Source organism: Stegastes partitus, unplaced genomic scaffold (genome assembly GCF_000690725.1).
Source record: "Stegastes partitus isolate 25-593 unplaced genomic scaffold, Stegastes_partitus-1.0.2 Scaffold1431, whole genome shotgun sequence".
Classification (NCBI taxonomy): Eukaryota; Metazoa; Chordata; class Actinopteri; family Pomacentridae; genus Stegastes; species Stegastes partitus.
The window spans coordinates 82,954-95,952 of record NW_007579162.1 but is presented as its reverse complement, the minus strand read 5'-3'; the positions used below and the strand labels follow the sequence as shown (position 1 = coordinate 95,952).

Below are 12,999 nucleotides of genomic sequence, written 5' to 3'. Positions count from 1 at the left end.
CAAACTGGTACAGGTGAGAGGTCTGGAAGAAGCCAGAGAAGTGTCGTCGAATAAAAACTGCAGTACTTTTCATTAAAATGCTGAGTAACTGTTTATAAAAGCGCAAAAGGAAACTCACTTGTTTTGTGATTTGGTTAAAAGCTCCAGTAAAGCTAAGATGCCCTCGACTGTTTCGCCAAACCTGATGAGAAACGTGTATCTGTGTATAGATAAAGACCCAAACTGTGGATTATCTGTGTGCATGTGGTGAAATGAGGTCGATCGAGGACAGCAGGCAGTGTGCATCTCATTTATTTCCACCCATTCACACATTCCACCAAACAGCCACAGCTACCTCGGAGGAGCCAGACCAGCGTACCATTACCCCTTAAATTACAATACATAAATAAAAGCTGTTTGCATATAAACAGTCGCTGATGTACACATTCCAACTTGCCAAAGTACACGCAGATTTACAAAGACACTGACAATGGGTTTTTTTTCTTCTTCTTTCTCAAAATCTATGAATTGAGGCTCTGTTTTTTTTTTTTTTGTTAAATCATTTCACTGCAACGACGTCCTTCCCTGCAGACAGATGTCAAGCCTTTGCATAACCAAGCAGGAGTAAACTCAGATACTATTTACACTGTGACAGAGGTTATTAGAACCAAGAACAGGATGATCAGAATCAACAGAACAACTGAAAGCTGTTGTTTAACATTCACAATCGTGGGTCGTCGTCCCCAAGAAAGCAGAGCTGGTTCTCGTTCCACCTTAAAAGACTGCAACGTTTCCTTGATTTAACAATTAGCCCTTGTCACAAAACGATCCTCCAACACACACGGGATGGAAGCAAATTACATCCTCGTTCCTCAAACACACTTGAGTCCCATTTGCACACAAACACACAGAGTTTTAACCGTCCCCCCCCACATTCGAGCTCAGCTTTTGCCAATCTCAAATCAACTCTTGGCCCTTTGGGCAAGTGGAGCAGCCCACTTTCTCCATCTGCAGGAGAACAGCTGAACTACATCGTGCTTCTGCTCCACTGGGTTTCACATTTTAAAAACTTCTTACGATTGTATTTTGCAGCTTTTTTTTTTTTTTGCTTTTTTTTTTTTTTTCTTAAAAGAAAAAAAGTCTGTTCCCGAGTAAATAGCAACACAAACACATCTTGTTCCGTCCGCTCAGAGCTCAAGCACCATTTCAGGACAGTTCGGATAAAACTGAATCCAATCCATACACTGTACAATATGTTAAGAAGCCTCCAAGGTGCCTGTAGTTTTTTTTTCTTTTTTCTTTCTTTTTTTAATGATTCAGTAAACAAACACGATATGGAATCCCCGTGAAAACTCTCCTTCAGGTCGTCCGTCGTGGAGGGAGGAGGGAGGAGAGATGGACGTTTCTGAGATGATGGCTTCCGCTTGTTTCTCTCGTGTAGCTGCACCAAATTAAACTTGTTCTTGCTGATTTTATTGAATGTCTTTAGCCGCCCGAGTCGACCAGCCGGCGAGGAGGCAGCGGTTCCTCGCGGCGGCGTCACTCTTCGTCGGCGTTCTTCAACATGAGGATGGAGTTGTAGATCTTCAGGGCGGGTCCTAGCTTGATTGACAGGATCTTGACTATGTCTGCTTGGGTGAGTAGCAGGAAGGCCTCGCCGTCGATTTGCTGAGGGGAAAACAAAGACACGTATGTAACCTGAGAAACTGTGAAGTAAAGCGCATTTTAACTGAAACACTTGATTCATATTTACAGTCTTTTAACTCTGAATTTCAAGCAGTTTCTGGGTGGTTTTCTTTACTGCATCGTATTTTTTTTTCATGTAGTTTGATATTCTAACTGTGTCATGCTGCACAGAAGACACGTCTGAGCTCTCTCTCCTTCTTCATGATTGTTGTGTTTCAACAGATATTGCAGTGAAAAATAACCCCAAATTAAAATTACAGTTCTTGGACTGACCTGCAAATTTTTTCCGAAAGTGATCACAGTTGTTACTAATACTGGGGGGAAAAAATGGTGACTCTACATACTTACATTCTCACATTTAACAATTTACACATATGAGCTCAGCGTTTTCACACTACTCTGCTCATCAGCTATAGAAAGATGTTTCACCATGCTGTATGTATCTGCTCCTCTGTTCACTGTTTCTAAACCATGCTGCATTCATTTTATTGATCCAGTTTGATTATCTCAGCCTCTCTTGTTGTTTCCTACACAGGCAGCAGATCAACCTGAAAACTCTGATTTTTTTCATTTTTTTTTCTGACTGTTGGCCACAGCTTTGTAAACTATGGCTTCCCAGTTGTGCACAAGAGCAAAGCACTTTTAGACTTTTACAAAATCTGGTGCAATTGGTAATTTTTTTTTTAGCAAATTTGTGAATGAAACATGTAGAATTAAGTGATTCTGATTAAAAATCCCCATTTTAAGACCCACAAAGGAGTGTTAATAAATTTAAGCAAATAACTGCGAGAACATTTTAACACCAAGCAGTTTCTGGGTGTTTTGTTGTTCCCGTCACATTTTCATTCACTGTGAACTCATTTTTCATTGCAATATTAAGCTCTGCACCTCTATGGAAACAGTACAACCATGACTAGAAAGCTGCATTTTGTTTTTGTTTTACCAAAAAACTGAAATAATCATCTACAACATATTGTCAAATGCCCCCAGTACTGAAAAGAACGGTGGCTCTGCATGCTGTAAATGATCATTTACAACCTCTACAAACTCTGCACATCATCTCTACAAAGATGTTTCACCATGCTGGATGTATCTTCCAACAAGTTGCTCCTCCGTATATTGTCTTTAAACCATATTGGGTCATTCCGAATGAAATCAACCAAATTTCTGAGAACTTCACCCTCTCGGATTCCTCCTACACCAAACTTATGAAGAAATCCCAAATCTGTAATCGTTTTTGAAATTACAGCCCTTGAGACCTGTCCAGGGTGTCCCCTGCCTTCGCCCTAAGTCAGCTGAGATAGGCTCCAGCCGCCCACGACCCTAGTGAGGATTGAGCGGTGTATAGATAATGGATGGATTACAGCCCTTGAATGAATAACTCATACAGAACTGCACATGGAGCTTTGAAACTGTTCCTCTTGGGCTAACTTCTCCTGTAGAATCCAAAAATGTAATCAGATCTGGGGTACTGTCTTCCTACAAGGCTCTAAAAATGGACGAAAATTATGTTGTTAAGAAAAGAAAGCCTCTGTTGCAGTCCCTCATTTGATGAGTATGATAGATAAAGCAGTCAGAATTGTTTTCCTGTCATTTATGCAGTTTTAGACCATGTCTATGCAGCAACCATGAACATTAGTACTCTGGGAGTTTAAGAATACATTTTTGAATACAATTTTCATGCCCTGATTTGACCATGTGGGCAGTTCGCCATCGTTTTCATACTTTTATCACGTGTTCCTTTAGATCTGAAGATGATCTGACCCAAATATGGTTTAGTTGCTGAGCCTCCTTTAGGAATTATGATTATTTTTTACACAAAGGTATCACCATGCTTTCTTTGACCCTACGGCATTGATTTCATTGACCCAGCACGTTTTATTGTCCTCTCAATTAATAACCACGTTAGTTAAGTAGCACTTAAAACCATTAGTTGATTGATTGGTCACTTAAATAGAAGACAGAAGTGCTGACGAAGAAAAAAAAAAAAAGCAGTTGGCTCACATCCAAAACATATTCTACACTTTTCCATAACATTGATCGAGCATTGCAATGAGATCTTTATCAATAAGCAAAGCAGGTATTAGTGGAGGCCTTAGTTCGATGGCGTCCTGTGTTTAGCAGTGAATTGCGTACCTCTGTTTTGAACGTAGCAGCGTGTTCTTTACATCCTGGGAGTCCTTTGACAAAACTGGCCACCTGATAAACAAACAGAAATAACACACAGCAATCAGATACACACTAATTAATCCGCATTACTGATCAATGCGTGCCTTCACTGAACCTAACGGGCAGAAAGAAGCCACCGACAACCAGAAAAGCTCCCCTGAATATTCATGCACTTTCCCTGAACAGCCAGCCGCCTTCATGTTTGGTGAATGAGCTCTGCTTTTCATGTGTGCGAGCATGTCTGACCTCCTCGGCGCTCCAAGTGGCCACTCTCTTGGCAGTCAGCCCCAGGACCTCGGGCAGCAGCTGGCAGTGTTTGTCCCAGCAGAGGGCCACCCGGTGGGGAGGAGAGGCGGAGAGGCCGGGGGAGAACACGGACTCGTGGAGGGCCTGCTGGAGGGAGATGGCATCTGGAGAGGCTGTGGAGAGGCGAGAGGAGGGAGCGCAGCAGTCAGTGGAAAGCAGGTGTGATGTACACGCTTCATTTCACAGAGGCCGCGCAATTAATTCGTTTCAGCATCAGCACTGTGGTGTGCACGAGTCACACTGCAGGATGTGCCGTGTGAATTAGGGCAAGTTAACTTCTTTTCGGCTGTTTGATGCAAAACGGTTCACAGTTTTCACAACTGATCTACAAGAGACATCTGATAGAACAGCGTTTACTTTAGTTTAAGGGTTCTTGGGCTTTTTGGGAGTTTGTTTACATGCAGAGGCTTCACGTGTAACAACAAAATGAGTGAGGAGAGAAACACTGAGAAGCAAGGTTTGGTTCAGTTGTAGGGCCGCACAGTTAATCTGATATTAATCACGATGGTCGACTGAGACGTTTGCATTTAAATTCTGTGCACATGTAGATAAAATCACCTGGTTTCTGACATTAGAATGCCTCGTTTCATGCTTTTCAAACTCATTTTTGGTCTGAGCTGCTGCACTGCGGTACCTGAAGGAGACTAAAAGCTTTTCTGTGCACAGCCGCCCACCTGGCTTCTACTGCAGCCTGCGTGTGGAGCATTAAGGGAACATCTGTAAATTATAGTGCCAAATCATAGGCTGATGCTCAGCAAGTGGGGGCAATTTTATTTATATTTAGCCTCGAGGATGCTCTGAACTCAGGTGAAGATTGTTTTAAGGCCTTTTTTTGATGCAGGTTTGTACATTAGCAGGGAAGGAACACAACAGTGAAGAGAAAGCGGCATGTACTGAAATGTGAAAGTGCCATCAATGTGATCAATAACTGTGATCTCAATATTGATCAAAATCATCGTCATTGTCATTTTGGCCATAATTGTGCAGCTCTAGGAAGTCTGTGGGCTACAGAAAGGAAGGATGACCAAAAACAGGTTCTGTGTCTGCAGTGTCCTGCAGCAGTTAACAACTAGAATCAGAAATGGAAGCTTTATCATCATTATAATGCAAGACAGCAATACAATGAAAATTTAAAGGAACTAAGTCTATAAAACTTGCAAAAAGTACAAAAAGTCTATAAAGAGCCATTGCATAAAGTCTATATGAAAACATTCTCAGAAAGTCACCAATAGGCCACTTCAAATCCTAATAAAACTTGATAATAACTTAACAGTTCCAATTAGTTGGACAATTAAAATCAGCAGCACAAATGTCTGTATGATGAGTGCACAGCCAAATCTGAATGTTATTTAAATGATGTTTTTATCAGTGTTGCACAAAATGGGACAGATTCCAAATGGCTTTTTTCAGTTTTTTTTTTTTTAATTTTCTATGCAGATGCACTCTCCTCCAATGATTAATTCTCTCCAAATAGAGTGATTCAATTCATCCAGTGAAAATTCCTGTATTTTTTTATGTATATTGCAGAAAAACAAAATATCATCTCAGGTTTTTCCAGCCTCTCATTTCACCCTTTCCCACTTTCCTCACCTTTCCCATCACCAATCTCCTCTTTGACGTAGTGCATTTTCAGGTATTTGGGAACCGGAGCCGTCCTGAAGAAAACAACAACAACAACAGGCGAGTTAGAAGCTTCTCATCCTCAGCGCTCAACTTCAGGGATTCCTAAGTGACAGGTACCGTTTGGGCCTTGTTCCGTTGTGGCTTTGCTCGCTGGCTCCACCCAGTGGCTCCAGCTGGCTGTTGCGTCCTGAGCGCTCAGCCTCCACTGTCGCTGGTTTCCTAGCAACACAGATAATCGTCGCTCAGGTGCACTGAACAGAACTGCATGCAGGATCTCAGATATGAGAGCTTTTAGAGTATGTTTCAGCAGCAGCAGACCTGTTCTGGGAGTCCTCGGCTCCTTCGGGCTGCTCTGGCGTCGAGGCGCTCGGCGTCGTAGTGTTCGTTTGAGTGTCGGGGCGTCGGCCGCGAGGGTGAGGTCCGCTGAGGGTCAGGGGTCGCTCTCCGCTCAGTCGGTCCGGCAGCAAACCCTCCTTGTTCAGATTCATCTCCGAGTAGGGACAGCTCACCTGACTGTGCACAAAAAAAACATAAAAAACTTTATAAACAGCCACTTAAAACCGTGAATGAATAAAAATTCACCTTTTTTTTTCTCTGCAATTAAACAGGTTACAACACATTGCAAAAATTAAAAAAAAAAGGCAGCTAATATCCCCTTGACTCACACTCCCACACACACACACAAGCAACACATTTAGACTGCTGGCAGCCCACACAAGTGTAAATGACACTAACACTCTTCTCCTCCTTTGTTTATTGTGTGCACAGTTAATAAGCCTCGATAAAGCAGGAGAGCATTAAATTTGAATGATCCAAAAATACGCAGTGCCACATCGGGAGAGATCGGAAACGCCACAAATGGAAATTCAGGCAAAAAATGCAGAAAATTGACATTTTATGAAGCATTTAAGAATGGACAGGATACGTAAATATGGAGGGGATGATGGAAAACACTGTATAGAAGCCACAACAGAGAAGTAATACGTGACCAAGCAAGAACAAAAGATGCCCAAAAGCACAAAACTGAGCTGTGCTACTCACGTGTAGTGGGTCCCATAGCGAGGTCCCCTGATGTGTCCGACCCCGTTGCATCCTGGGGTAGGACATCCTTGTCCGGGGGCAGTCAATAAATCACTGGAGCCTGAAAAAAAATGACGCCCACGAGGGAGTGTTGAGAAATTTAAGAAAATAACTGTGAGACTGTTTTAACCCTCTGAACCCCAAAGCAGTTTCTGGGTGTTTTGATCCTGTCACATTTTTCAGTCCTACGCCTCCATGGAAACGGCACAACTACAGCTAGAAGTAGAGAGAACTCGAAATGGTTTTCTGTATAGTAAAATGCAGTTATATTACCACGAAACATAAAGAAGGAAAATGGGGAATATTTTTGATTATCTATTTGCAAAAATGGAAAAAAACTCGAATCAACATGTACATTTTTTCCAAATACTGACAGGTGTTAGAAATAATACAGAGATAACAATAAGATGTGCGTATTAACAATTAAACCTACATTGCACCAGGGAGATTTTTGACTTTGTTTATGGTTCTGTAGATGTTTGTGAGCTACATTTACATTTACATTTACAACCTCTGCATGTTTCATGCTGCTCTACAGAAATGTTTCACCATGCTGTATGTATCCTCCAACAACTTGCTCCTCTGTTCACCATTTTTGAGGCCGTGCTGCTTTTATTTCATTGATCAAATGGGTTTTATTTCCTTTGCAGTCGCTCTAATTTGTTTCCACGCTTGCTTTCTATCTGCTCTGTTTAAACACAGCCTGCAGTTCAGCTGAATGATCTTAGAATTTTTGTCGTTTTTTTGCAGCTGTGGCGTCTGAGTTGCGCTGAAGGGTGCAGAATTTTGAATTGATGCCACGAGAATACAATTATTTTTGACAAAATAAACAACATCATACATGTCTCGTTCAAGAACCACTAAAGGGTTGAAACTAGAACAATTTTTGTGTGTTTTTTGACAGTTTCTTGCTCTGATAAACGGTGTAACTTTGCCATTTTATTTAACGACAACCAGTCTTTCAAACCCATCAGCAGGTTTGGGATTCAGAGGGTTAAATTCATGATGAAGTCCTTGCAACACCCCATCTCTAAGTTTAAAGACAGTGGCGACAACATCTGCAGTTTAAGAAAGTCAACAAGTTGCATCTCACCGTTGGGGTACTGCAGTGGGTGTCCAGTTTTCTGACACCAGCCTACAGGGTGCAGATCTGGGCAGTCGGTCTCCACCCAGTAGTCGTACTCTGAACTCCAGCCGTCAAAGTGGATCTGCAAAAGAAGAAACAGAAAAGTAAAGCCGAGCCCAGATCAAGTGAGAAGCATCTTGATGAGGGGAAATGTTGCACCTTCAGTCGGTGGTCTTCTGTGTCCATTATACTGGCAACGCGAATCAGCATCGGGTTCCTCTTATCCACGGCTTCCACTTTCATCCCGATCTGGAAGCCATGTGGAGGTCGCTGCGACGACACGTGGAACAACAAAACATCACATAACTGTATTTACTGCAGCAGCACATACGGTGTTATACGTGTTTATACGGAGTCGTACCGGTTTGAAAGCTCGAGCAGGAGCAGCTTGTGTCCCCGTCTCTTCCAGGTACTTCTCCCATGAGAAGCTCTTGGGTTCTTTATATTCTGAGGAGAGGAAATGAGGACGCGTTAGAAGCTTGGGTTGCTGCAGACGCGTCACACATCAACACAGACTCTTTTAAAGTCTTGTCTAATGAAAATCTGGGCATCCACAGCATGCACTAATGTAATTAGTTTAAGTACATTTACTTAAAGATAATCTTTCTTATTCTCTAGATCAACAACATCTATGGCACGATATAACAACAACTTTATTAGCTTTACTAGCAACTCTACATATTTAGCAGCATTTCTCTCTATTAGATCCTAGATTAGTTGGGCCCTACAGTATATTGAAGTAATGTATACTGACCCCCGTGTGTCTTGGTCTGTGTCTTACCAGCTGGGGTGGTCAGAGTTAGCTCAGCCTCTTCACAGTAACCCACAGGATGGATGTACGGACTGCTGGCGTCACACCTGAACACAAAACAGGTAAACGGGCAAACAGTGATATCAGTTCAGGATTTACCAACGAATAGCAATTAAAAAAATAGATGTTTAGACTTTCCGAAACTCTGTCTTTATGTTTTGGCTGTCCTGTATTTTCAAATTAAAGCACTTCATGAAGCTGGATGGTCGAAATATATATATTCAGTGCTTAACAAATTAGACAAGTGGTCTCATAAATGTGTTCAGCACTGTACAGTTCAGATACCGTTTCCACACTATAGTAACATTCTGAAGTCTAAGCAGTTTCTGAGCACTCTTCTGCTCCCATCACATTATTCCTCGCTGTGGTCTAATTTTTCATTTCAATATCAAGTCTTGTACCTCTACAGAAACAGCAACACCATGGCTATAGGAGAGAGCCCTCAGAAGGGCCTTTTGTGCAGAATAACAAAGTCATAATGCCAAAAATCGTTAAAAAATAAAAGTAAAAACAGGAGATGAATTTCTTGTAAATACTGAAAAAAATGGTGGCTCAACATGCTATAAATATTCTACTACTTACATTTTTTTCCAACACTCTGCCGAAAAGTCTCTGAATCTTTGTCATGCAACTGTTGATAACTACTGAGGTAATCATGGCTTCTCAGTTGTGTTGAGGAACGTAGTTTTTTCTGTTTTTACAGACTCTAGCGCATCTAGCGATCTGTTACTACTGATATTATGTTTTTCGATGAAATATGATGATTTCAGGTTTTTTTCTTCCTAGCATGTTACACACAATACATTTAGAAACTGTACTTAACAGTTCTTTGCTTTGATTATTCGTGTATTTTGCGCGTTTTTGAAAGAAAACATGCTTTTCTAACTTGCCAGCAGGTTGTGAGGTTCAGAGAGTTGAAGCTCCAGCAGCCTTGAAGGGGCAGGACACAGTTAAATACCTTCTTTTAACTCAAGCTCTCACCAATAATCATATGTGTCGTCCCAGTTGTCAAAATGAATGAGCAGGCGGTTGTCAACAACGGCAGCGATTGTTGCCACACAGATCAACAACGGGTTCTTCCTGTCGACCGCCTCCAGTTTCATCCCGGCTCTGAATCCAGATGGAGTCACGGACTGAAATGAAAGACAAAAAAACCAGTACACATTTGTCAGCAGTGCATATAAATAAATAATAATAATTAAAAAAACCCATCTAGAGCTGAAGAATTAATTGCTTTTAAATTAAAAGCATGATTCAAAAGAGTGCAGTTAGAAAATCACAAAGGCTGCATCTTAGGATATAAACTATGCAGCATGTCTACACCAAGGTTCATTTATTTAGTTTTTATTATTTTTAACTTGATTGCAGAATTTTCTTAGTCAAACATTTTCTTCTCACCTTACCGCAGTCACAGCTTTTGTGTTATTGTTGTAGCTTATATGCCATTTAAGAAATGTTTATTGCTTTACGTTCTCACCTTTGCATTACAGAGCAGGTCATATTTTCTTGATATCTCACGTGGTATCAAGACATCATGTTTTAAATGTATTAGACAATAAATACTGAACTTAAGCTTTAGGAATTATATCATAAATCACAATATATGTCAGAAAAATCAGCCCCAGAACCATCTGACAAATATACAGCAGTAAACTTATCACTCACCGTATTGAGGCTTTTGAACAGGTGTTTCGGAGCCAGCTGACCTCTGCAGTTCTTCACATACATGCTCCAGTTGAACTCGCCGTCCTTACAACCTAAAACAAGACAAACCTCGTCAGGACAGCTGTGCAGATCTTTATTAAAAAGTAAAATTTTAAGTTTATGTCAAACCCAGTGTTGTTTGCACGACTACCTTTAGGCAACAATAACTTGTGTCCGTTCTTCTCGCACCAGCCGGCCGGTTTCAGGTCCCACGAGTCGGCGTTGGCCCAGAAGTCGTAGCATTCTGGGTAGCCGTCAAAGTGCAGCCTCACCCTGTAGCCTTGGATCTGCGAGGCAAAGCAACGGCGTGAGTGAAATTCTTTTATTATAAACAAGGACAAATCGGAGCTTAAAAAAAAAACAACGTACCTCTGCAACCGTGAGCACACAGAACAGAGACGGGTGAGATGGGTCGAGACCCTCCAGCTTCATTCCCACCTTGAAACTGTTCCTGCTTTGAGGAAATGACTGATGCTGCAAGAAACATGAACATCACAGCACAGTTTAGGTGAAGAAAACTGTCGGGTAATAGTGTAAAGTGACCGATATGAAGGGGAGTTTGTACCTCTTTGAATAGTTTCACCGGAGCAGCGATGGCCCTGTCCTCCTCCAGGTAGGCGGGCCAGCTCCAAGCTCGTTTCTTATTGGGTGGAGCAGCCACTAAGGAGGGGGAAAATCAATATTCACATGTTATGAGGTAGCCTCTAATAATGTCATTATCATTTCATAACAATCCTCCTAAATCATGATATTGAAGTTTACAGACTCAGATAACAAGTTTTCGTGTATGATTTTATACATCACAGACATCTGAAAGTAAGAATATAATATTGACTGAATCCACAAATCAATGAAAACTCTTGCTCACACTTCAGTTTCATAACCTAATAAATAGAAAACCTTACAGATTTTCACCTTCTAAACATATATTATAGAGGACAGTCTTCAAAACTGTCTCAATTTCTCACCAGAAGAGCAACGAAACAACAAACTGCACCATTTCTAACACGCAAATCTAACTATGGCAAGCGGTTTTAACATTTAATAGCTACTTAGATATCCATAATTCAGTGTTTCCTCGTCAAAAAGTGTATTTTAGATACCAACATCGTCTTTCTTCCAGGACAAATCATGTCTACAATTCAGCCAAATTCCGACTAGTTGTGATTCCGGCTTCAGATATCGACAGTTTATTTCTGACAAGTCATATTTCTAGTTTTCATTTCTCTCAATTCAGCATATCTACATTGTCCTTTTTAGATTCTTATGTTAAACTGGTCATATTAATGTTGTAGATATATCCAACTGGACCTCTGACCAAGCCAAATGTAATCACAGACATCCTGAATTAGAGTTTAGACTCAGACATCCGTTTTATCACCACGTCTGAGCAGCTTAAAGCCAATTTTTTTTGTAAATTTCAGATGAACGAAGCTCTTGTTCTCCACAAACTCCTCGCTGATGAGCTCTGTCTGTTTCACAGTGTTTTCTAACCGTCTCATCCACCGAGGCAGGCGCCGTTACTTCTGCTAACACCGTTCAAATGCTTTGTTGGACCAACATCCAACGGAAAGTCTGGCATGAGCGGCATCGTCACAACAACAACTCAGACTAGTTCTAATGATGTTTGAGGTGTCTGCAGCTGTTATTCTGACTAAACTCAACTACAGAGATCTCTAACTGTGGTTTGACTGGTCGGAGTGACGTTGCTGATATCTGTAATTTTACTTTTTGAGAGTCTAACTCAGCTGTTAAATGTTAAACAGGCTTTCCACACAAGATGGAATCTAAACATTTTTAGATGCATTCAAGATCTTTTTAAGGCCTTGAATTCAAGTAACACCGCTGCAACGAGGATTGTAATAATATTTAGAGATGAGCTAAACATTTCTCCCTCCCTCAGTTTACAGCAGCAGCAGTCCAACATACCCAGTTTGGCAATTTTGGCTCCTCTCCTTCCTTTGGTCGTCTTGGCCTTTTCCTAAAAAAACAAAAAACAAAACAAAAGCAAGTTGAAAGGAATATTTAGAAATACAGAAAAAAAACTTTAATAATTACTGCAAGACTGTCCTTCACACCAGGACTGCAACAAACAATTATCTGTCTGCTATTCTCTCGATTAACAGATTAGTTGTTTTGTCTAGAAAACGTCGTAAAATGGTGAAAAAGGTCAATCAGTGTTCCCCTAATGTTTTCTCAACAACTCAAGGTTTACAGTCAGAGAGGAGTAAAAAAACAAAACAAATAAAACACACATTTAAGAAGCTAAAATCTCAGAATTTTGTCTTTCTTCAATATACTTCTTTTATTGGAACTGTGACCAATTACATTACTGTGATTTCAATTCCAATTCGTTAAACTTACACTAGTAATGTCTATTTATGTAGTTTACCAAACCCTAAGATGATAAATGTCTTGTTTTGTCCACAACAACCCAAAGATATTCAGTTAAATGTCATAAAGAAGGAAAGAAACCAGAAAATATTCGCATTCATGGAGCTGGAATCAGAGAATT

The 12,999-nt window shown here is 40.8% G+C and overlaps 1 protein-coding gene across 4 annotated transcripts in view; it reads right to left on the bottom strand.

The window, feature by feature from the left end:
• Positions 1-275: 275 nt before the first annotated feature.
• The window catches only part of l3mbtl1b (L3MBTL histone methyl-lysine binding protein 1b), a 20,227-nt gene continuing 7,503 nt past the window's right edge, over positions 276-12,999 (bottom strand). For 2 of the 4 annotated variants that reach the window (XM_008299535.1, XM_008299538.1), the window contains exons 6-22: positions 12,414-12,465; positions 11,050-11,144; positions 10,854-10,958; positions 10,636-10,771; positions 10,446-10,537; positions 9,762-9,913; positions 8,724-8,827; positions 8,331-8,416; positions 8,129-8,239; positions 7,937-8,051; positions 6,805-6,904; positions 6,082-6,276; positions 5,881-5,982; positions 5,731-5,795; positions 4,081-4,253; positions 3,802-3,864; positions 276-1,647 (exon numbers count right to left, since the gene is read on the bottom strand). In XM_008299535.1, the coding sequence (XP_008297757.1) occupies positions 1,519-1,647; positions 3,802-3,864; positions 4,081-4,253; positions 5,731-5,795; positions 5,881-5,982; positions 6,082-6,276; positions 6,805-6,904; positions 7,937-8,051; positions 8,129-8,239; positions 8,331-8,416; positions 8,724-8,827; positions 9,762-9,913; positions 10,446-10,537; positions 10,636-10,771; positions 10,854-10,958; positions 11,050-11,144; positions 12,414-12,465 (1,875 nt within the window). In that variant the 3' untranslated portion in view covers positions 276-1,518. The remainder of the gene's footprint in view (positions 1,648-3,801; positions 3,865-4,080; positions 4,254-5,730; positions 5,796-5,880; positions 5,983-6,081; positions 6,277-6,804; positions 6,905-7,936; positions 8,052-8,128; positions 8,240-8,330; positions 8,417-8,723; positions 8,828-9,761; positions 9,914-10,445; positions 10,538-10,635; positions 10,772-10,853; positions 10,959-11,049; positions 11,145-12,413; positions 12,466-12,999) is intronic. The other 2 variants (XM_008299536.1, XM_008299539.1) reach the window with 1 other exon arrangement.